The 25,137-nt window shown below is 43.7% G+C and overlaps 1 protein-coding gene across 2 annotated transcripts in view; it reads left to right on the top strand.

The window, feature by feature from the left end:
- Positions 1-2,830: 2,830 nt before the first annotated feature.
- Positions 2,831-25,137, top strand: part of fndc5a (fibronectin type III domain containing 5a) — a gene marked incomplete at both ends in the record, with an annotated part of 29,287 nt that continues 6,980 nt past the window's right edge. Inside the window, 3 exons of one of the 2 annotated variants that reach the window (XM_084568679.1) lie at positions 2,831-2,984; positions 21,115-21,230; positions 22,890-23,088. In XM_084568679.1, coding sequence (XP_084424805.1) covers positions 2,831-2,984; positions 21,115-21,230; positions 22,890-23,088 — 469 coding nt within the window. The remainder of the gene's footprint in view (positions 2,985-21,114; positions 21,231-22,889; positions 23,089-25,137) is intronic. The other variant, XM_084568680.1, reaches the window with a different exon arrangement.

Here is a 25,137-nt window from a genome sequence, read left to right as displayed (position 1 = left end):
TTCTCCCTTCCACCTGGGAGGATTGGCGTTTGTCCAAAATAATTCTTGAGAATGATCCTTTGCTTTGTGCTGTGTACGATATTCCACTAAGAATCTCATCCTGAACAACCAGAAGACACAGCAGACTGTAGTAGACTTCAGGAACAAGAGGAGAGCCTGTCATGATCCAGTGTTCGTCGACAGTGAAGCTGTGGAGAGGGTCTCCAGGGCCTCATACACATCCGCCATCACTGGAAAGGCACAACATTGTCTCTTTATCCTGAGGAGGCAGAGGAGAGCAGGTGAGAGACTTGTACTTTCCTTGAGTGGCCTGTTACGCTTCATCTTCACAGAGGAAAATGTTGAGCTTTTTGCTTCATCCAGAGGACAGCTTTAGTTACCGGTTAACTTACCACTACATTTGAACTGTATGTATTTCTTATTTCGTTGACGTGGGGATGTTATTAGCAAACAGCTGCACATTCATAAAGGAGCAATAGCATACATTAGGTTGGCTAGCCCCGTGAATAATTCACTCTCTTTAAGCTCGGTTTTTGGTCTCTACCACATCCTGAGAAAACGTCTGACTCTTCAGCTGCTAAATGCACCGCTGCCTACTGTTCGGAGCAGTAACAGCCGATCTGTACCACTTTTCTCTAAAAGAGCAAGAAGCAGACGGAAACAAATACGACGAAGCCCTTTTCACACTGCAGAGGAAAAACAGGGTCATGTGCTTCAGGTCGCACTTGCCCGCGAAACAGGTACTCCACAACTCTGTAAAAGGAGTGGCACTGTGCTGAATGCAGCCTCTACTGTGTTACCGTTATTGGCCAACTCCCATTGCCTTTTTTGTTCCAAATCTAACAGCTGCATCTGTTTGCTGGTACTGTGTCGAGATGTTCTTGTTTGCTAATGTGTAAAGTGTAGCATTTTAAAAAAAACTGCAGTACAGCAGAGACGTACAATTTCTTTCTTTGGCCACACAGGATGCGTGTGTGTGTTGTTTAACCCCCTCAGACTGTCAATAGAAAGACAATGTTGCAGCAACTTGCAGCAGACAGCAGACACTTCAAACACAGGACAATGTGTAGAATGTGCACAAGACAGCAGATGCTTGCAAATTACATCCTTACATTCAGCTAAATTCAATCCTTTTAAGCAGTGGTCAGTGGTAATTGGCTGCATGCGCAAGGTCAGTGCAAGGGTAAAGTTCAACCATAATAAAGTAAACGTGCCTCGGGAGCAGTTAGAGTGAAGCAGAAGAGACAATCTGACGCTAACCACCAAGGATAAAGCTGCAGATTTGGTTGATATACTTTCTCTCTAACAACACAAGCTTCCACGTTGACTTCTGCTCGTGCTACTGTGAAATATTAACTTTACCTGATTGAAGCAACATATCCAATGCCAAACTTTTACCTGTAAATTAGTGTATTCTGAATAGCTCCTTCACCCCTGCACATACATTGTGGATACATTTTGGTGGTGGGAATAGAGACGTTATTCTTCCCGTGTCCCTACCAACTCTCCCTCACTCCCTCACACACAGACAGAGGGAGAGAGCAGTAGCCCACAGGAGAGTGAAGCCAAGAAAACAGCACAATAAACCCTCCGACACCAACAGTGTTCCTCTGAAGCACGTCAGAGGCAGCAGGGTATGAATCGAGGTGCACAGCGGGGTGAAGCAAACATTTCTTGGGGACACAGCTAGGGGACAGTGCCGGTCTCCTGACTCGGGACTGACACTCCCCCCACACCCACACAAACACACTAACTAACTAACACCCCGGAAAGATTGAAATCAACAACGCGCTGCAGGGAAACCCTCAGGTATTGTAGACTTTATCCACTTTATGCACTTTTCTCGCCTCATCGTGCGCTCCCGGTGCTTGTTAAAAACAATAAGAGCCGGAGGGGGTGGTGGGGAGAGTAAACTCCGTGGTAAAGTCAAGAGGCACGTGTTTGTTTGTGAAGTGGGGGGGGAGAAATAGCAGCTCAAAGCGGCTCCACGGAGACTTTATCTTCGCGCTGTTTGCGTGGGCCGGTGTATGCATATTTAATCGACGAGTGGGCAGCGGTAATTCAGAGTACATGGCTCACCAAGTGGGCAAGCAGAGCAGCAGGAGGAGACAGAGAGAAGAGAGGGCTTTTTTTCGTGGCAAGTTCGCTCTTGATCAGCTGTGCTCGTCCCTCGCTGTTGCGCTGAGGCCTGGAGGAAGAGTACTGGTACTTGTTTACTGGCTGGCCTTTTTTTGCGTTTGTAGTGTGGAATCTGTTGGATGGAGAGAGAGTTGGTTTAAGAAGGCCATAGCTAGGCATTTGAACATCAAGAAAGAGTGAGGAAAGTTTAGATTTTTTCTGCATTTTATGACATATATTTCCTGAATGTTAACAAGCGGGTTGCGTTGACGGTCTTGCAGCGTCGCTCTCTCACTGTAAAGCCTCCAGGAGTCGGTGTGGCAGGCAGGCAGGCAGGGACAGTCCAGGCGCTCATAGAGACAAAGACAGCACGTTTGCACTCTGTCTGCAGCAGCCGAGCGGTGCTGGGCATCACCAGCAGCAGCAGCAGCAACAACAGCAGCAGCAGCAGCGGATCGGGGAGGGTTTTGGAACACACTTGGAAAACCGACGGCGCATATGAACGGCGCAAGGCTCGAGACCAGTCCATGATGCTGCCCTGTGGCTGGCTGCTGGTCTCTGCGCGGTCGCCGGCGACTCGGGGGCGGTCGAGGCTGTTGAAGGAGCGGAGGTGTCGCTGAAGCGCTGTCCGAGGTGCTGAAACGCCGCCGACAGACCGTCGCGGTCCCTTTTTTTCCCCCCCAGTCGAGACGATACGCACGAACTGACGTGAATGCCGAGCAGCACAAAGCGGCGCACCAGTTCGGCGGTTAACGCGGCACCCCCGGCCAGAGTAAATGGGACCGCACGTCCTCCGAGCGTTAGAAACATGGATAGAATTTTCCTGCTCGCCCTCAGCGCTCTCGGCGTCTCTCGAGTGACAGCGGGTAAGTTTCGATTGGAGGCATGTTTCCATGAATTTCAGCGCAGCTGCTCAGCGCCTGGCTGTGCACAGTGGTAATTCATTGCCCGTTATCAACCGAACCAGGGATCTGCATTGGCATGTGGGTGAAAACACTGCTGGCTTCAGTGGAGCTGGTGTTGCACAGGCTTTAGATCTGAGCCGGTATTAATGTGAGACGTTGCGTAGTCTGTTGTGTTTGAGGAAATGCTGATTGTGTTTGTAAAGGCAGTGTCGGTGCATGTCAGTGCTGTACTCTATTGGAACAAATATGAAGGGTGACAGCAGGTGGCTTGAAGAATTCAACACAAAATCACAAGCAGAGAGCAGCATAAATCAACGAGGACTGATTAAAATTAGTGAGGCTCAACTGACCAAGGGGGAACTGTGTGTGGGTGTGTGTCTGTGCATGTGTGTGTGTGTGTGATGTGAGCCTAACTGACCTTTGAATCTCATTTCAGACAGGTACTATAAACTGCAGCACGCACATCAGCCTTAATCTGTCATTTCACTGTTGACCTTAGCTGTGTATTAAGAGTCTGCCAGTGTGGAAATCAGAATGTCATACGAGCATCTGTTGACATTCCATCCTGTATCTGACTATAACTATCCACCTCTGCCCCACGACATCCATGGAAACACCACTGATGTGTGCTGAGCTCGTGTGGTCGCCGGTGTCCGACGTGTACCCTGTGTGTGTGTGTGTGTGCATCTACAAAAGATGCTTTTAGAGCCCAAACTACAAACACTTGACCGCTCGCTGCGATGGAGTGCCACACTTCACTCCCGGCACGCCGCTGCCATCAAAATGCGCCTCTGGTTCCCTCGGCATCCTCCCACTCCTCAACCTTTCCACTGACGATGGATTTCCACAGGGCTGCCTCTTGCTCTTGGGGCGCACACACACACAAACATCAATCTCCTACAAAACTAAACAATCCTACAGCCATTCTAAATACTCAGTTACAAATTAGTGTAGGGACCCTTGATACCCACCGTGTTTGTTTCCAAATGAAGACTGCTACTTACACTGTTGTATTTTAATTAGAAATGCACCTTTCTGCACCTTTTTTAATTAGCAACACCTCTAATTAACCACACTTTAAATGACAAAACATTCATAAAAATTGCAATAAATGATTAATACATATAGTGATTTAAGAAGAGATTAGAAATAAATACATAATTCATGTTCTTATATCTGATCACGGCTGCATTGGAGAGTGTTACAAACCCTTTAAGAAGTAGTAATACTGTTAAAGGGTTACTGTCATTAATGTTGCTTATTAAAAGACGCATTGCAACTATAATAGATGCATGCATGTGGAGTTGGAGTCAGGCCACAGTCAAAAGTAACTCAAGATTCATGTCACAATGTGTTTAAATAAGCTCAGTTTGTGATCCACTCAGTAGCTCAGACTGAGCTTCAGCTCGTGCCACGTGATCCTCATCAACTATCAGAGCCAATATGGACAAGAACTCTAGGTAAGGAGGGGTTAGATCCACTGCCTGAAAACCCAACAAAGGTTAAGAGTTTCCTTAAAATAATCTGAAGAAGTAGTCAGAGAGAAATGGAAATTTTAACATCTACTGTTCCTTAACAACTGAGCTAACTTCCTCAGTTGACGAAGATAATAAAATGACCCCAAGCTTCAAAACAGCTGCTCAGTGAACCTTAAAGTTGAGACTGTTTTGGCCTCATGGGGCTGAGAAGACATCATCAGTTCAGAAATGTTCAGCAACTTTTAGATACAGTTTAGATTCAAGTTTTGGTGTCCGGCGTTATTTTAAGACTCAGCCGAACACCTGCACCCAGGAAACCAGGCCAAATCGATGTCGAGGAGGAGAGGTAGGCCGGCAAGACTGAGTGGGTGCAAACCATAGCGCCGTAAAATATGCACCTCTGTGATGTCTTTACTGGGTCTGTGTTTATAGTGACTCATAAACAGTCGGTTGATCCGGGCAAAGGTAATGTTTTCATTTAAAATGTAAATCGACTCTGTAACACATTCGTCTAAATGAGGCCATAAATCCTTGCGAGCAATTTTCTCCGCTCCATCACGGTTCTGAGTTTAGAAAACAGAACAAAAAAATAAAAAAATCAATGAATCAATCAACAAATTGAGCACTGACGCAAGCAGTGGAAAGGCTCCGGGCTGTGCTTTTTAGTTTGAGGGACGTTTTTAATAATGAGTGAAGAAAGCTGAGCTTTTCAAGGCATCAGAGGTTATTTTTTTTGTACTGTAAACCTTAGAATATTTTGGCAGCCCCCCGCTAGGTGATAAATTCTCTGTGAGCACCGCATATTATGTGTCAAGTGCGAAGCTATCTTGCATCCATAGAGAGAAGTTATAAGCTGCAGTTCTGAGAGCCAAAGTTTGTAAAAGCTACACAAAAAAGCTTCCCCTCTCTCAAGCCCAATTATCATCAAACGACACGTCGGCTGAATATTTATGAGTCCAATCAGTCAGAGGAAAGCAGGAAAAGACAAACTCAAAACAGATGTGTAGGTTTTTGCGAGCCATCCGTCTGACGCAGCCTCAAACACAAATTACAAATACTTGTTTAGGCTTTAAGGGCTGTTTGTCAGACACATCATTCTGCATTACTCATTTATAAAATAAAATCAAAAACCTCCGGGGCTCCGATGTTATTGTTTCCAGATGGCGGTTTTGTCACGTGGATGAAATGTGATGAGTGATTGCCTCCAAACAGACACAAAGTCCATTGTGCAGAGAATATTGCACGGCTCACGTTCATATTCAGCTATGCAATATTATGTCTTCCGTACGACCCTGCTGCCGTGATTCTATTCAGATCTGTCCTTTAGACCTGCAGGATATTTGGGGCAGCTTCCTTATTACAGGGCTGAGACAGAAGATACAGTGTCTACGAGTGTGTCAGTGTTTGCATATATACGAGTCACAGGGACTCGGAAATGTATGTGTGTGTTTGGAATTAGTAATGTTTGTGTTTGTGTCCTTGTTTGCATTTGGTGCAGCTCAGCTTTTCCCCATGAGTTTATTTCAGTCTACTACACAGACACTGCATTTTCTTCACACAAATATGTTGCATCAGATTTGGAGATTGTGGCAGAAAAATCTACTATGTTTCAAGAGTATGTAAATATTGACGTAAAGTGTTTAGATTGTGCTATGTGTGACTTTCACTGGCGACATTTGTGTATTTTTTTGCAAATCAATGCACATTACCGCAGTTTAATCCACACTTTTGTACTGAATCAGTTTTTTTTCCAAGCGTACAGTAAGTAAATAAAGCAAAATGTCGAAGATGTTCATTTTGATGAATATCCGTTTAGTCGGTAAGGTGATTAAATGAGGGAGCATGCATTTGCAAGATTTAGAAGTGGGTGTCTGACGAGACGTCCCTGCTCAAAATCACAAGCTATGCACACATAATGACAAGCGATCCATCACCCAGCAGTTATCCTTCTGCCAGTGACAGACGTTTTCACTGTCAATATTCACTCAAGCAACAGTTACTACTTGTTGCCATAGGTGTCGCCAAGGAGAACATAAAGGGAAGATGGCCACTTTGAGTGTGTATTACTGTGTATTATGCCACAAAATAGTATTTGCACCAATTATCCTGAAATCCATCGATACATTTTTATTGTCTTGGGTTCTTAGAGATACACACTAATTTCAGACCCAGGGAGCATCCTCTGGTGATGTAAAATGAAGCCGACACGAAGTGCCAAAAAACTACAGTTCCTCAAATGACCACTAGAGGCTGACTCCAAAAGTATGCAAGTCCAATTGGACCTGGATGTTAAAGGGGAACTACCATTTTTTACAACCTGGACCTTATTTCTGGCATAAAATACAATCGTTTACTCACCCATATAACTTTGGTGTCATTTGGAGTCCTTTGGGAGATATTTAGCTCAAGTGGAGTGCCTCATATAGTGGGAGTGATCGGGGCACCGAAACTGCCGTGAAACTCGTTCATTTGACCAATATTTTGTTATGATACACTAGTGCTACTCCCTGTTTAGTCCGGAGTTAGCTGTTATCTATTCGCAGCCGTGCAGCGGTTTGTTGTTCTTTGGCCAGCTGTTCCTCTCTCTGCCTCTGCATCCTCCTTTCAGTGAGCTCCTCATATATATACTCTGGCTCAAAATGGTAAGGACGTCGATCATAAACAAAGTCGTCGTCCACAACCTCAGAATCGGAAGAACTATTCAGCCATGTTGCAAGAAACTGGCAGCAGCAAATTACAGGTAAACAGAGCTCAGAGATGACATCATCCAGGTGAGAGGTTAGTATGTCAATCTACAGACCCCGGATGATGATAACAGGTAACTCCGGACTCAACGGGGAATAGCACTAGCGTATCATAACAAAATATTGGTGAAATGAACGATTTTCGCGGCAGATAATGCGTTATTTAGAGGCTGCGTTTCAGTGCCCTAGTCACTTCCACTATATGGATATACGCGGCACTCCACTGGAGCTAAATATCTTCCGAAGGACTAAAAATGACACCAAAGTTATATGGGTGAGTAAACGATCGTATTTTATGCCAGAAATAAGGGCCAGGTTGTAAAAAACAGTAGTTCCCCTTTAACGGAAGAAATTTTTACAGCATGATAAAATATATAGTTTTGGTCTCTTTAGCTGATGTCTCCATTCCTGACAACTGTGCTGTGGAGGAATGTTTCATGGTTCACATATTTAAAAAGTTTTAATTAGGGTGTGGACAGGACTTTGGATGACAGGTGGGTACCATCACAGATTGCCTCAGAAGTTGTCTCAGTGCCTAACAAGTTTAACCTATTTCGCCCAGTGTAGAACTAACAGCCAAGGTGGTGAAGGTTGAGGCTACCAAACAGCTTCAAAAACAGAGCTTAAGGATATTTACAGTATGACATCACGGAGGATTCATCCTCGTTTGAGGAGAGGAATGTCCAGTCAGATTGCACCATATGACTTAAATCCGTCACGAGGAAACATAAGTAGAGTACGACTACATTCAATAGGAAGTCCTCGTTACACTACAAGCTAACATAACTTCCAAAATCTACGTTGTGGAGGCACAATATATATATACGTAAGGCAGGTATGTGTTTAATCACTAAGAAATAGGACTAGCTATTAACTTTCACACAGTTTATAATGAACCCCACTGTGTTGACAAGCTAACCTCATAGTCAGATCCCTATTAATTATTTGCTAATTTTAGTCTGATATTATATTGTTGCTGTTTTGTTGTTGTTTTGTAATGGGAGCGATGTTATGTCTATGAAATGCAATTTGTCATTTTGGAACAACATTCATAAGTGTACTTTTAAAATATGCAACTAGCATTAGCGTGACAGTTATTATGAAGTGGTGTATGTGTGTGTCAGCCTCCATTTAGAAAACGCTTAGGTTAGATCCTTGCGTACTAACAGCCAGCGTACTCACTCGAATTAAAATCAGTTCTAATTTTATCCTGAAAACAATATCGATAGATTTTAATACAAACGTGTATAATATAATGGTCTTTGATGGTCTGTACAACAAAATATGTCAGTGTTTTGTCGAGCCAGTTCATGTGAAATTGATGCATTTAATTTAACAAGACCTCAGACAGATCACACAGCCTTTTTTCCTCCTGAGCTCTCCGCTGTGTAACTACAAGTCTTTGGCATCTTAATAAGCGGGATGTAGCGCTGAAAAATTCAGAGCCTTCCTTTTGTTTATTATTCATAACCATATTTATTATTTCAATGAAAACTTTTACATGTATTATATATTAGTGCCCCCATTATTCTTGCCATTGGCTTTTTTTGCACACAGGAAATTATGGTGTGTTTTTTGGGCTGTGCAGGTGTGCGTCTAGGTCTGAATATGAACGAGCTTCAGAGTATGAAGATGAAACTAGATCAAATGTATTATTCCTGTTTCGGTGTATTTCTAGAACACAGAATTGGGACTAGAAGACCACAAGGCTGTTTGAGAGGTCCACCCTCCTCTGTAGAGCGGCTTTGCATTCTGTTTTTCTGTCATTACGGCACAGATAATCTTTCTTAAGCCACTCTGTCACATTTAAATTGTCACCTGACAAGCTGAACTGAACGGAGCGTGATGAAAAAACCTTTTCACGAAGTCCACTCAAAGTGGCAGCGCAGCTGAGATTTTGTATCCACATTCTACTGCTTCTGCTCTTTCCTCCTGCGCACAATAACCTGTTCCCCATTTCTAAAAGCCTCTCGAAGTTCTTTGAGAGCTCGCCAATGGCTTAGACGCAGATGAATAGAGCGATGGCCTTGTGGTTAATAGCAAGGACTTATGTCTGCTCGAGCTTTCAGATCTGGTGGCAAAACTAGGATTAAGACCGAACAGCATGAGCTAGAAACGTAAATACTGCTTTTTCTTATCAGCAGTTGTTTTTTGTTGCAAGTTTAGTTGGAACCTCTCCTTCGACCGTGTTTGCATTCATTCAGTTTGTCAGTTTTGCTAATTTTTGGTAAAAAAATAAATTGGAATGAAACAGGACAAATTGGTGCGACCATGTGGACACTGGGCCTGTGGGAGAAAGAGGCGGAGATGCCAAAAGGCTGACGTGGCAGCGGCGGCTCTATGACGCACTCAGTCATCTGTCCGGTGTCACGTCTGAATGTGTGCAGGTGCAGGAGGGTCTGGGCCGCCATTTGGAGGGAATTCATGGCACGAGTGTAAAGGTCCGCGCTCGCACCTTCACTCTGTGAACGCTGATGAATTTCACCTGTTCTGCGTCCATCTGCTTGTCCACATGCAGGCTCATTTGCATTCAGAAACGAGAGAATTTCATAACGGTCAGCCACATCCCACAGAAGCTTTCACACAGAGTTAGATGTTGGAGATGAAAGTGGCAACCAAGAAAAATAAAGATGAAGAAGTTAGGTCAGGTTAAGATACTCAAAAGCAGGCATAGACACGTTTCACGAGCTCCAGCATTGGATCTGGGGTTAATATGTTTTACATTTTCACTTTTCCACAGTTTATTTATTGTTATACAACCAGTCATTGAGACTAAATGCGATTACATGGCGAGTGATTTTGTGCGTGCAGTCAGTAACGGTCTCCTCCAGTGAAGAGGGTTTGGCTGAAACGCTATAAACCTTAAAAAGCCTGACACATTTATTGTGTTTCTTAATTTTTGAGGTTGGAATTTAATGACTTTCACCTTGTTAATGATCAGACTATTAACCATTTCAGATAACCTATGCAGTGGTGAAATCAATTCAAATCTGTCTTTGGAATGTGACATTTTAATGTTCATGCATATCAACTCACTGCCACTGACAAACCCTCTTCTGTAAAGTTATAGGCTGTGTCTGCTGGCACTCATATAATTTCACTCAAATAAATTTCCTTGTTCTACATAAAAATGAAAGTAGCACAGCTTCAGCGCTAATAGATTACAAACTATAAAGTATGCTGGTTGACGGTGCACTTTATTTGTGGAGTTGTTTTAACAGTGTGGCTCTAAATGGGTGCAAAAGTTGATCAATCAGATTCTCCGCTTTGAAATTATGGTTTCATCCTCCAGATCTCCTCAGCGGCCCAGGAGAGCATAAAACTACTTGTGTGTGAGGAGTGTGCGGCGGCCCAGATGGTGTGTCTTTTTATTCTATCTGTGGCACAGGTGGGCCCAGCAGGAGGTCACCTGCGCTACCTTCAGACGCATACTTTCACTCCTTTTGTCTCCTCTTACCAAAGTTTTGTCTCCGGTTTCAGAGGCCGTGTCTGACACAGATGATCCAGGAATCCATTTCTTTCACGGTTGTGTAAACGCGGCCACGCAGACCGAGGCCTACATATGTTAAACAGTATGTGCGGTTGTCAATCAGTCTTCCACGATCAACCACCGTGCCGGGGGCTGCGCGTCTGCTCTGGGTAGGGGGCCTCAATCCGCAGTCAGGGGCCAGTAGTCAGTCACGCAGCGTGTGTAAGGCTCCTACGGGAATACTTGCTGGAGAGAGGCACAGAGATGAAGGGAGTGATGAGAAAGAAAAGGAATGTATGCAAAAGGGACGCGCTGGAGATAGAGGCACAGGAGAGAAAGAGAAACACAGAGAGGGGAATAGATACTGCTGGTGGTGAAATGAGAGAGTGAAAGATGGAGGAATCAGAGGGAGAGTAGTATTCATGTTCTCTCACTCCACCTGTCTGTGACTCCAATCCTCCCAGGCAGATATTGTAGGCGTTATTTTCCCAGCTATGTCCAAGTCATCGGCAGGCCTGGAAGGAATCCACAGAGAGGCAGAGAGAGAAACCAAAACAGAGAGAAGCTACAGGAGGTGGAAGTGAAATACGGAGGAAAAAAAAGTAACGTGTATTGTGAAGCGTTAATATCATATTCATAACCTTATATCAAGCTGTGAGCTCCTTTAGTGTTATCGGGCCCAGCCCATATTACTGCTGCTTCCCTGCCTGGGGGCCGTGGCAGCTCCTGATTTGGGAGTAGATTTCATTAGCAGTGGGCTTGTCAAATAATCAGCCTCACGGCACTCCTTTGCCTTTCTGAATTAGCTGGCTTGCATTCTCTCTGTACACAATGCTGAATTGATTTTCATACGCTGCCTTTTGACATTTAATTAGAGACATCACTTGTGTGTGTGCGCGTATCCATCTGATGGAAAGAGAGGGAGAAAGATGCCGCTTGGCTACCCCGCCCTCCACACCTCAGCGTTCCCGTGGCCAGCGGGTTTGGAAAATTCATTTCCTACGAGTAAATAACTCATTTCTCTACAAAGGGACAAAAAGACCCTTAGGTGTGATTATGTGACGGCGCCGAGCTGCTGTGTGCAGAGGCAGAATGGGCCGCGGAGAGCACACATGAACAAAACACACCGGGTGCAGCCGCAGACACACAATATCTGAAATGAAAAACCAAATAAAAAAAATAATAATAATAATACATGTTCCAAGATAAAAACAAGTGTTCCTGTAAAATCAGCTCATCTGCCTCCACTGTAAACCAGCTGATCAGCAGCCAGTGAGTGAGTAGCGTGAGTGCAATCAATAATAGAACAGCACACGGGTGAGTCACAGTTAGGCTACCGTCTCCTCTCTTCACCCGCCATGTCCTTTCTGCGCCCAGGTTCCCACTGAAGTGTCGGTTCCAGGCTTTACACATCAGGAGATGCCAAGAAGCCTCATTGTAGTACAGAAACAAAGCAAATAGCATTAGAGAGACTGACAGAGAGGAAAGGAAATAGAGTCAGAAACAGATAGACGGCGCACGCGTGTCTGTGAGGGGGAGGTTTGAAAATAGGTATTGAAAGCGAACAGAGGAAGAAATACAGGAAACGTATGAGGTGGTGGATACAGTTCCAAAAGCGCTGGGAGCCGTATGGGAAAAAAAGACGAGACAAAGAGGAAAAGACAAGATCCTCAGAGGAGCTCCCTTTTGTGGTTTACGTAACATTTCTATGCAGTCATATGGAAGAGAGGCTGTGAAACAGTCAGGCGCTTCTAATGAAAAAGGCATTATGGGCAATCAATTATGAAACATGACACAGCCTTACAGTGGGAGCGCAGAGGCGTCAGAGAGCGCTCCTAAATTATTCACCGGCTGCTTTAATTCCTAAACGAGACACACAAACGTTCCGTGTTCACCTCCTCTCCACCGCGCAGCGCTTCAAACTTCCGTGCAGTTTGCATGTACGTTGGCGCCTATGTGCATCCGCAAGGACGAGACAACATGGCAAGGTTCTGCTCAGACACATGCAAGGGCACACACAAAATCACGATGGCTCCATCATGGCACATTAACTATGAATGAGGGGGAGCCTGCATCCTTGCCAGCTGTTTGTATGCTAAACCCCTCTGAGAGTGCGATACAGCCCTGAGACTTAATAACATGTTAGCAGGAAGAACGAATGGCGAGTAGCTGCAGTTTTTCCCAGTGCTCCTCAGGGCTCCACAGAGAGATATCGGCACGTTAGTCAACGTGCGCTAATTTATAGCTGCCTATTCCCCCATGGTTCACACTTTCTAGCCATCAGGGCTGCGGCACACAGTTTTCTTCCCCCCACCAAAGTGTTCCTTTAAACACACACTTCTTTTATATTCTCTCCCACGTGCTGCTCATTACACCCTCCACGCAAAGTGACTGTTAACTTACTATTATCCGTGAAATGAACTGAAGTTGCTAACCTGAATGAGTGATCCAAAAGTGCTTCAAAGAAGAGACCAGGAAGTAACACCTGAGGCCTGTACTTGCCTGTAAAATACCAGATACCCGTGGAATATGATGTAGCTAACAGGCGGCAGTTTTCGTATCAGTTCACAAGCCCGCAGACTAACTCATTAGCATCCCAGGGAGCAGAACCGGCCTCAAGGCCCGACTCCGAGGAAGGCATTTCTAAGGATTGCAGAGCTGTAATAAGGCGGTGCAAATCAGTAATACCTCCCTTACAGGGCTGGGTGGAAGCCGGAGCACCGCCCTGCTTTGCTTTTATGAGCTCCCGTTCTTAAAGCCCCCGGTGTCTGCCCAGGTGTCACTCTGAATCAGACTATTTCAGGATGACTGGGGTCACAAGTGCAGTGAAGCTGAACAGATTACGCTCGTAGATTCATATTAAAACTAATTTCTTACACGCACAGTGGAGGCAGGAGTTGGGAAACTTTACCAAATCGACTGACATTTTTCACATCTGGCATTTCCCCTTAAAGTAAAGTTATGGCATTAACAGAAATGATACTTCTCTTCTATTCAATTGCTCATGTGTGCCACAGCGGGGCAGTGAGCCAGCAGCAACTCTACCAGACAACCTGATTTCAGCGGATAGATTCTTTCCTGAAGATTTATTGGCCGTTTGTAATTGGAAATGAGATTTTCAACTTTTTTTTTCTTTTTTACAGAATATCTAGAGGCTCGTGTATACTTGAATATATCAGTAAGACCATGCATGTAAATACAATTTCAGTTGTTTGACAGTCATATTTCTCAGAAATCACATTAAATATGTCTCTTTAGTGTGTCCCGTCATCTAAAATCTGACTAATAGTGTAAAAAAACAAAAACAAACGTGGTATATAATGTCTATTAACTCTTAAAATAAATGTTTGTGATGTTTTATATATTTGACCTGAGTGTGAATTACTAGTTTTGCTCCGAGGTGCCAGGGTCAGTGTTTGGGACGTGGTTTTGCGAATCTAAAAATGATAAAATGCTCCACTAAAACACAACATTAAATTTGGATACATTATGCTGATGATGACGACGCCTGATCCAAGACATTTACATTTATAACCCAGAATTAATGTTGTCTGAGTTCTGCCCACATCGAGATTAGATCTTGATATGCAAATAAAGTCGGTGTACCCGGCTGACAGCGCGGGGCGACCTGGGTCGGCAGAAGTGTGAAAGTTGGGTGTCAGATTTTTTCCAAGCTGGAGGTGTACAGATTTAATTTCCACCAGAGTGAGGCCAGACTGCATTGCGGATGCGGTCGGACTGAACAGATTATTTTTGTGATACGTTGTGTACGCATTTACTAGACTATTAGCATTAGCATACTGTTTTTCAAATACAACATTACTATGCTAATTTTACATTAATATCGCATATAAATGTGATTGTTTAAACGAATGATATAAAAAAGTAAATCCATAAACCCTAGGATTAGAAACTTTGAAAGAATGAAAAACTAATATTTTCTTTATAGCACACTACAGTATGTATTCCATGTTATATATTACCTACCTGCAGTATTTCCCCATCCCCCGAGCCCTTCAGTTTTATGAAGTGTGTCAGAACAAACAACGCTCCAGAGAAGGAGTCAGGAAAGATAGCCATGGCCACAGGCTCAACGGAGGTGTTGGAGGAACGATCGAAAGAGAGGGGAGGAGACTGTTCATTAAACAATGACAGGGTTTAGTGAATATCGACCCTGTTTACACTTGGTTGTAAAATCTTGGCCTCGGGCGACGTGATCTCAAGTGGACGGCTCTAAATCCAACCACCAAGACGAACTGCTCCGATCACTCAAGCCACTCGGAGGGGTGATCTGGGACACGTTTGACCACGTGTCTTTTGTAGCGTCTAACGTGTCCTGATACGCCCCTGACAGGAAAATGTGTCATCAATGAGGGATGAGTGAAAAAATGGACCGTATATGTATATTCATTCTTAAACCATTTGATTTTATTTTTTTTTTTATTTCTGGCAAATGTGCCACCTATCCGTGGACAGACTGATGGAATAAGAGACGTAAGGATTGACACAATCTTAACACAAGTGGTCAGAGGGATACATTGGACACACATGACAGACACAGGTGTGGACGGTGTTGTGACTTGGCTGTCCACTTGTGTTGAGATCACCCTAACGCACTTTAAAACCAAGCGTCAACAGGGTCAAAGCCTGTTCTCTTTGTGTTTAAACAAGTCTGTTTTGTGAAAAAGTAACTTTCGTGTACACACATTCACGCACACTCCGTCCCAGAGAATTTTCTAATGAAGGCGGACATTAGGGAGCTGTCACTCCTTAAACTGCTCAGCGTGGGACAGACAACAGGCTGTCACTCTGATCATCGTCAGCTAACAAAGACTCACGCACACCAGGGACATCCGTCATGGCTCAAAGTCACCCCCGTCTCAGGGTGAGGCAGACCGCGTGCCACGGAGAGTTTATGGAGACATCTGTCTGGTGTTTCATTAGGGCTGACTCTCGTGTCATGTGGATATTTAAGGCCCACAGTCAAGGCCAGCGTCCCCTCTCTCCCCTCCCCTCGGTGTAACACATTCGTGCGTGGAGTTGAACAAAGACAGAAAAAAAGTGTGACCAGAAGCTGTGGGACGTGAGGACACTCTAAGAGATGCTTTAACTTTGTTTTCCAGGAAGCTAAGAAGAAATAACAAGGGCATATATTTTTAAAACTCCACCCTGTCACAACCTCTTGCCACCTTCGCGCTATGCTTCATTTCTTTTTTCATCTGCCCCTTAATAAAAGCAGAAATCTCTGAGAGATCAAAGTCTGTTTTTCGAGCGAGACTCATTTATGCAGCGCAATTGTCAGTCAGCACTATGTACAAGAATATATAGGAGAAACAAAAGAAATGCACGCTGAAAGTAAGACAGACATCAATGAAAACGTGAGGCATCATTGCTTAAGCTCATCCAGCGCGAGAGGAATTCTGATTTCAAAGGGATTTACGTCAGACCGCTGCATTTTGAGGAGCAAAGAGAAAGCGGTCTCACGAAGATCAGAAATTTAGAGGCTTTATTAAAACCTAACAAGCTCTGTGCAAAACTGTAGGATTTGAAAGACATGAGATGCGAGGCCCAGAGCTTCGCAAGTAGAGCCTTGTAGATCAGACTGCAGTCGGGAGATTATTGAGACGAAAGCGGGGCTGAGTGACACCAGACTGACGCCGTTATCACGTCTGCAAGGCGGACATCTTTGATTTTTTTTTTTCTCCAGTTTTGTTTCTTTCTTCTATCTTCTCATTTCTGTTTCTTCTCCCGTCTGTTTTAGGCCTTTGAAGGGACAATCCAGCACTTTTTAAATCAGTTAAATAATCATGAGAGGCACTACCATTTAACGACCGAGCTTTGTCTAGTCTACGATCGCCATGGTGATGATGTCACTGTGATGTAATCTGGTAAACTTGGACCAGCCACAGGATTCATACGCTGTGATGATTTTAGCATACTGCTCATTATAATGTCAAGAAAGTGGATCTGTGTAAGCCGCAACACATTTAGTAACCACGGTAGCACCTACACACTCCTCAGTCAGAGAGTGGACAGAAGACATAAGCAGTGGGCCTTGTGTATTTTGGCAGGTCCTCACTGAAGAGTGAGTACATTTTAACGATCCCTCAACAAACACATCAGCGCCATTTCATTTTTTCTTGGCTCTCGTTAGATAATTCTGAAAGACTTTTTAGCGCGCGTAAACAAAGTAATGGTCTGTGTCACAGAAATGGATGTGTTCCCTGGGGGCCCAGTGGGAGCTAAACGTTAGCACGTGAGCAGGGGAGGGTGAGCGAGGACTCACCGAGAGATAATGAGTTTGATTTGTGACTCCTTCAGCCCCGTCAGCCTCCACAGCCCCGGGCGCCCCCGTCCCTCAGGCTTCTCGTGAAACAGCAAGAGCGCAGCGCACAGTAAACAGAAGTAAATCCACTTTAAACAGATGACCCATCCCTCACCCACCCACCACCACCACCTCCTGATGAAGAGATGCAGTGGGTCTCCATCCTGTCATCTACCGTTAGTCAGGTCATTCATCAAAACGTCAGCAGCAGGCTGAATAGGAGCACAGAACACAGAGGCTCTGCTTTGGATTTGGTTTACTGTCTCTGATGGTACAGTATGTCAGCATGTATATACAACCACTGCAGCAGCCCATCATCCTGTGAGATGTGTACCAGTCGAAGGGCAAGTGAGCGTTAACCTATTCAATAACTCATTCCCTGTATTTGATTGGCTGAATTAGATTTGTGTCCATTACATTCAGATGAGTAGCCTCACTGAGATTGGCCACCATCCTCCTCCTCCTCAGTCCCCTCTGTTAGTCTTGCTTCACAGCACCAATCAATTCTAAAAAGCCGCAGAGATTCACTGTAAAGGAAGCCTGCTGCAGCATAGCATAAGGACACCGTCTTCTAATAGTTCTGCATGGTAAAGCATAGACTGCCCCAATGCTTCATTTACTCTTTGTACCCTACATCCACAGTCCACAACCTGAGGTCCGAACCCCCATCAGGAAACATCACATACAAGGCTTTGTCTGCTCTGAGGCTGTGAGGGTGTCAAATTTGAGTTGCACACGTTAGACAAAATTATACCGACAAAGTCACCAGATAATCAAAAGTCTGTTTTCTTAACTATTTAAAAAGGGCTATCACTAAGAACTAGTGGGCTACCTAATAGGCCGTATCACGGTGACCTCTCGACCTCTTTGACCCAGCCTCAATCAGTTTCAGCAGGACAGCTAGTAGGTAGCTGACAAAACTCATCCTGGTTCACTCTGTTTTTTTTTTCCTGCAGATATGAGAAACATAAATGTGGCGATGACTCATCACTGCTGAAAAAGAAAGTCAGGCTATATATCTCAAGAGTGACCTTATCTCAGCATAACTGTGCTCCTTAGACACAGGTCTTGGTCTTGGTCTTGTATTTATATAGCACTTTTCAACCTATTGCAACTCAAAGCGCTCTAGACTTACTTAGACTTAGATAAACTTTATTGATCCACAAGGGAAAGTGCTTGGTCACAGTAGCTTAGTTGCACATAAAAAAACACTCTTAAGAACCACAAGTAATAGAAGGATTAAATAAAATAAAATATAAGTAAATCTAGCGAAATAAAATAAAATTAGCACATGAACAAATGTACAAGAAGTAGAGACGGAAGAATATATATTATACATAGGAATGATAGTAAGGTGCAAGAGTGTCCATTAACATGAATAACATGGAGTTATCTGTTACAGAAAGGTGAGTTGTTGTGCAGCTGGAATGAGAATGGTATGAAAGAAGCCTTTTATTTAAATTAAAAGCACATTAGCTCAGTTTGAAGGTCTTCAGACACTGTATAAGCCACAAACACAAATTTAAATACACTGTCTGACTGTCACAGATCCGATTTCATTGGCTTTCTCATTCTTTTCTGGCCTTTCTGTAAGAAATCCACATGTCAACATTTTAGATGGCAGTCCATTCATTCCACTGACATTTCACAGTGTGAGTAAATCTGTAATTACCCCATCAGGCATTAAATACATGTAAAACAAATCAAAAATAAGTCATGACTGATTATTCATAATCAAATTCTTGCTCTGCGGTGCATGTTTTTTTTCTGCCTATTATGCCGGATAATGTTTACACTTCAAATAATACTTATTCCATTTCCATTAATCCGTTTCACACTAATTTGAAGTAGACGCCTTTGTTGTTTGCACTTTGATGATCTGATCTGCACAAATGCTCATATCGCATATATCAAGACTGCCGTCATTAGGGGAGTGTGTGTGTGTGTGTGTGTGTGGGTGTGTGTGTGTGTGTGTGTGTTTTCTGCAACAACACATACTGTAATTATAGAGTCTTATTCGCCAGCAGCTGAGGCCAGCAAAGTATGCAAAGACACACACACGGAGTCTCACACTTAATTATATAATGAAACCAAATTATTCTTTTCAATTAATGTATCCTGTGACCCTAATTAAACTGGAGGTGTGTTTGGAACACGACACCCAGCTGAAGATACTGCACACGCGCACGCATTTGTTGTAAATGGGGTTTGAAATACATACGGTAATCAATGAGTCCAAACTCACTCTCTCTGTTCTGTTAGGTCTTATTGTACTTGTGTGTGCAAATACTGACAAAGTGAAGGAAAAGAAGCGAGCAGCTGAATGTAATGAGGACTCCATGTGGTCAGCATTAAGGCTTTCATCATGTTCTGCTTTGAAGGAGAGAAGCGAATTGATGAAGCCGTAATAACTGTCTGGCTGTTAACACCTCCAGGAGGTAAAAACCAGCCTCACAGCTGAAAATAAAAGAAAGAAAGGTTAACAGCAACTTTCTTAAATGTTGCAATTTAAAAGTCCCATCTGAATATTTCAGAACTGCTTCGTACAGTGCAGTGCTACAGAAAGGTCTCCGAGATATTCACATCCGTGCTCCTCAGTTTCATTTGCTTTGGTTTCTCACACTGAGACGATGAGATGGATTTTATTGTGAGCTGCTTGTTTTTTCGTTCATTTATTTTTTTCCATGTATTGCATGTTTGTTTGCGCATGTCCTATTTTGTCTCATATTTAGAAGTTTTTACCATGAACTACTGTAGCAGAGCTCACCTGGGTATCGGGAACTAAACCAGAAGCTTTCCAACGTTGCTTGGTGCATAAACTGTTTAAATCTTAGTATTTAGTGAAAAGGAAAACAATAAATCCTGGGTGCAATGCTGAAAGATCATATTGTTTCATGGGTGTAATTAAGACTGGGTGACCTCCACATTGACTGGAGCTGCTTCGGACTGCTAAAAGACTCGCATATCTTTGTAGCGTTAGAATTGTCTTATTAGAAATCAATGCATGCAGCATTGAAGTGAACAGCTTTGAAGGTCTTAGACGCGCGTATTCAATTTCAAAAGCCACGATCAGAAACTCCTTTTACATTTTGTAACACTGAAAACACGTCATGTCGAGCATCACAAATAGGAACGAGAGTCTGCAGCTATGGTGGCACCTCTGTGAGGATGTTACTGGGAAGTGGTGTGCTTCACAGTGACAGTTTAACTATGATGATTGTGTTTTTTATATTGTCCTTTCCAGTGTGTTTCTTGATGACCCTGATGAAGGCCACAAGGCAAAACGAGTTGGTCTAATAAAGTTGTTCCATTTACAAGTGCTGCTGGACTTTTGACCTTCCTACAATTTCTTTTCCTCCTCCATGCACCTTGGTAGCAGGTGAAGTCGCGCCAGAAATACAATTTTTACTGCAGCATCACAATAACCTCCGACTGAACACAGAAGACATGAATCTCTAAGCCAAATTACAATACAAGTGCCTTAGCCACTGGATACACCTTCATCTGTGAATGTGCTTATCCTCGTAGGTGATGCTGAGATATTTCTCTGGACAAGTGGAGACATTGACCTGCTGGTGGCGCTAGAGGAAAAGTCAGGAGATCAAAGTCAGTAGGAGTCATCCTCTGGGTGTCATGGATACCTGTACCAAATTTCACGCCAATGCATCCAATACATGTCGAGTCGCGTCAGGCTGAACCAAAGCGGTCGGTCGTCCGTGCACCATCCTGATAGTGTGGTTAATTATTTAAAAAAGAGCAGTAGTTTCCAAAACATTTCCACTTTTAAAATCCTAGTTTTAGCATCAGGAATGTTTAGAGTGATTTTCCCCCACATGCTGCGCTGACTCTTCCGCATCATACGCAGCGTAATGTCTGCCATGCCTCTGAGAAACTGCTTTCTGTTTTCTGTCATGAATTCCTCCTTACATAATGGATTCAGCGAAGCCACTTATTCACACCACTGAATGTGGCTTGGTGTTTGTGGCCATTTCGGCAGCCCGTGGAAACAGATTTTCTCCTTCGCTTCATACCTCAGAAGGTAAAAACAGCTTTTTCTTTCTGCTCTCCGTTACAGATAGCTTGTCGCCTCCTGTCAATGTGACCATCAGAGAGGTGAAAGCAAACTCCGCCGTGGTGTCATGGGACATCCCCGATGGAGACCCCGTCATTGGCTTTGCCATCACACAGCAGGTGAGAGTAAAACAAACAGTACAGACCCAATAAACATTATATGCACAACATATACACCGATCAGGCATAACATTATAACCACCAGCTGCCATCAGCCTGAGTAAATAGTAACTTTTTGCACAAATAAATCCGCTCTTTTGCACTGCCTTTTTGCACAAAACCACTACCTCACCATCTCATAGTTTAAGCAATTATTTTATTTGTAGAGTTTATTCCACCGTTGGCAAACTGTACATACAGAATGTCTTTATATTTCTAGTTTTTTTTCTCTATATATTTTTCAGAGCACTGTTATTTTGTATATATTTTTCAAATTTGTATTGTGTCGTTTCGGTTATTCTTTTTTTTAACCATGTCGAAGTCGTCATTGTCTTCTGTATATATATTTGCCAAATTCCGTGTTACTGTGACAAGGAAATTTCCCATACGTGGGATTAATAAACATGTCTTATCTTATCTTATCTTACCTTCCTAATATTGTGTAGGTCTCCCTTGTGCCTCCAAAACAGTTGTGACTCATCAGAGAATGGACATGGGCCTTCTGAGGGCCGGGGGCCTTTGGGACCTATAGGCTTGATCAGTTTGGGATCTAGTGAATTTGGAGGTCAGGTCAACACCTTGTGCTGTTTTTCATGTTTTTTTAGTTGTTCCTAAACCATTTTAGTGTGTGTGCCTGTGTCAGGCTGCATCCTGCTGGGGATGGCTGCTGCCATCAAGGAGTGTCATTGCTATGGGGTGGGGGTGCCTGGTCTGGTCTAGGTGGGTGCTACATGTCTAAGTAACATCCACATGAATGCCAGGTCCAAAAGTTTCCCAGCAGAACACTGATTTGCCACAAGATGGTCAATGTTGTTTACTTCTCCTGTCAGTGGTTTTAATGTTATGCCTGATCGGTGTACATGGAAATGTGCCAACAAGATGGATACAGTTGATAGTGCTCATCAAAAACACATGCTCTAATTGAATTAAGCTGTTGTTGGTCACAGGTTGTTTGTTGCCGTGCCCGGTTCTCTTTACTGTGGCCTTCCCTTACTCACAGTCAGGATGCATTATGGGAATTATCACAGGATGTCAGATCCTGTCGGACAGCCTGTCCGCTCTCTGACAGCTATGCGAAAGCGGAAAAGTGAACACACAAACGTACACGCACACATTTCTTTGGTTTCTCACCCACACACTAATCGAATTACTTTGCGTGGGACAAGCTGCCATCTTACGAATTTACAGACACAAGCACGCAGGAGTTGGGAGTGACATGACTGGGGAGGACAGCTGGGCGGGAGTGGGCCAGATTCGGTGATAGCTGAGGTGGTGTGACGTTTAAAGAGATGGTTTTCTTTCAAAGATAAAAACCTTCCAAATAAAGTAACTACAGCTGAAAATTACTGCTCTAACAAATTATTGTCGTCACATTTTAATCATTTAAAACTAAGGCAGGACTCACATTATAGTAGTTCCTAATTTAAAGGCATTGCTGACGTTTTTAACAATTAGGATTTAGATTAGAATTTAGATTAGCTATAATGACATGTTTGATTTTAAAGCCTCACCATAAACATCTATGCTGTTTCTGTTGTCACCACTACGCCACAGTCAGAGAGCATACAACATCTGTCAGCCTGATGTGCATAATGTGTCTCCTGTGTCCTGCTCCAACAGAAGAAGGACGTGCGCATGCTGCGATTCATCCAGGAAGTCAACACCACCACACGCTCATGTGCATTATGGGACTTGGAGGAAGAGACAGACTACATCGTGCATGTTCAGTCCATCAGCATGTCTGGGACGAGCCCACTGAGCGAACCGCTGCGCTTCCGGACACCAAAGGAGGCCGAGACTCAGGCCTCTAAGAGTAAAGGTGAGGTGGCCAAAAGACAGAAGACACGGATGCACACACACGCTAGAATACAAAAAAAAAGTGCAAATCTGTTTCTGTCATTTTCTAAGCCATGAGTGCAGAGGGGATTTGGCCTTTTGACAATATCTTGACTAATTTTGTCTAAAGACCAATAAAAATCAACAGACACACAAAGCGTGAAATGAAATTTCACAACAGAGTGCTCTGGGAGCTCGCCCCCACTGACCGCAACACAGGAATAAAACAGCCCAGGGGGATGCATACTTCACTGTGTATTGATGTACCTCTGAGGGCTTACCCTGCATGCACCCTGCACAAGTGCACAGTAAACCAAAATGAGGAAGGGCATTTGTCAGACTCAGAGAGTAGATAGCCTGAACTGCGATGGGCGGCAAATCAATGTGCTTTTGGCTGAAGCACTCCTCCATCTATTCTTCCTCTCATTTTCACTCATTTCTCATGTGAGCTGCCACTATACTCAGATACTTCCCAGGGTGTAGTGCCAGAGAGAGTCTGAACTTCAGTTGGCGAGTGGGCATGTCGAAAATAAAAACTACCAGAGCAGTGAAGAGGTGCTCTTGCCACCACTGATGCTTAATTAGCACCGACTGTGTTGTCTGGTACTGCAATGAGAAAGAATTGATAGAAATCAATAACAGCACAGGATCCGGATAAACAAGTGAGGTTTTGTTTTTGCAGGTTTCTTCCTTTTGTGTACACTGTTTTCTTTTGAGATGTGAGTTGGGATTTTCTCTCCTGCTGTTTTCAAAAGCCACAAAGATAGAACAATGGCTCCGAGTCATGCACAGTGCGCACAAATAAACAGAAGTGCCTTTGTGATTTCTTGCCCAGAATTAGATGAGAGGCTTGATACCACTTTCACCTGGGTGTACGATAAACATAAAGCTTCCACTAGCAGCCAGCTAACTTAGCTTAGCATGAGACGGGAGACAGATGTAAACAGACGCCAAGCTGTCTCACAAATTAGCATGCCACGTCTCTCTTTAGAAAATCAGGACCAAGGCAAAGCTAGCTGAGCTGTTCCCCCTTGTGAAAAGACCTTATGCTAAGCTAAGCTAAATGCGCTCTAGCATCATCTTCATATAGACAGGTAGTAGGTAGATTTTGCGACATTTAGACAGACCTAGGCAAGCTGTTTCACAATGCTGCCCATCTTTAAGTTAGCCAGCAGCCAGCCAGCCAAAATGCTCAGGCCTAGGTTTTCATAGGACAAGCTAGGCCTCTACCAGAGGACAGTCTCGCACTTTTTCAAATGAGTGCTTCCGAGTTGTGTGTAGCTGATACTTCTATAAATGTTTGTTGTCTTGTTTTATGTGGGAGGCTGTTAGAGGAAACAATACTCTGTCTCAGTTCAATCATCCATCCCCCCCAAAAATGTAAGATCTCTATATTTTGGCAGGCTCGGCACACACGCACACACACATGCTGAGGGAAAGACCCTGTTCGCTTCAAAGAAAAAAAAAAAGATTTCCCCGCTCCTCTGCACGTTCCCCTCCACCACAAAGGAAATATCCACAGAGAGCATTCCCGCGATTCATCATCCTTCATTCAGACATCAGTTTAACACAACAACAGACGTTTTTGTCTGTCTCACTTGATCAAGGACGTCTGTTTAATTAGCTTAGCTATGTTGAAACATGGGAAACTTTTAGAGGCAGATGCGCAGGTGTGCTTCAAGTCAGCCTTTTGTAATTCACTTGAGTTAGGATCTGTCATCCACCACGGCATCAATAGTTTCATTCATTTCAATACTGATGTTGGGGTTTTCCACTGAAGGGCTTTTATTGGTACAATTTGCATGTCTGAAAAACTTAAACATAAAGCCGAACTGATCAATTATTAATAAATCTAAAGTTTACTAAAATAAATGTTAATTGAATAAGTGAAACAAGAGCTCTGTAGTAACTGAGAAAGACTGATGGACAAAATGTTTCCAAACGATGGAGATGGAGTTTGTCTTTCACTGCAGATAATTGCACAGAGTGCAGAGTGTGTCAGAGAGAGTCCCAGTACAGCTGTTAGTCCTTT

This window comes from Chelon labrosus (genome assembly GCF_963514085.1).
Source record: "Chelon labrosus genome assembly, chromosome: 20".
Classification (NCBI taxonomy): Eukaryota; Metazoa; Chordata; class Actinopteri; order Mugiliformes; family Mugilidae; genus Chelon; species Chelon labrosus.
This window is presented reverse-complemented; position numbering and strand designations above follow the sequence as displayed.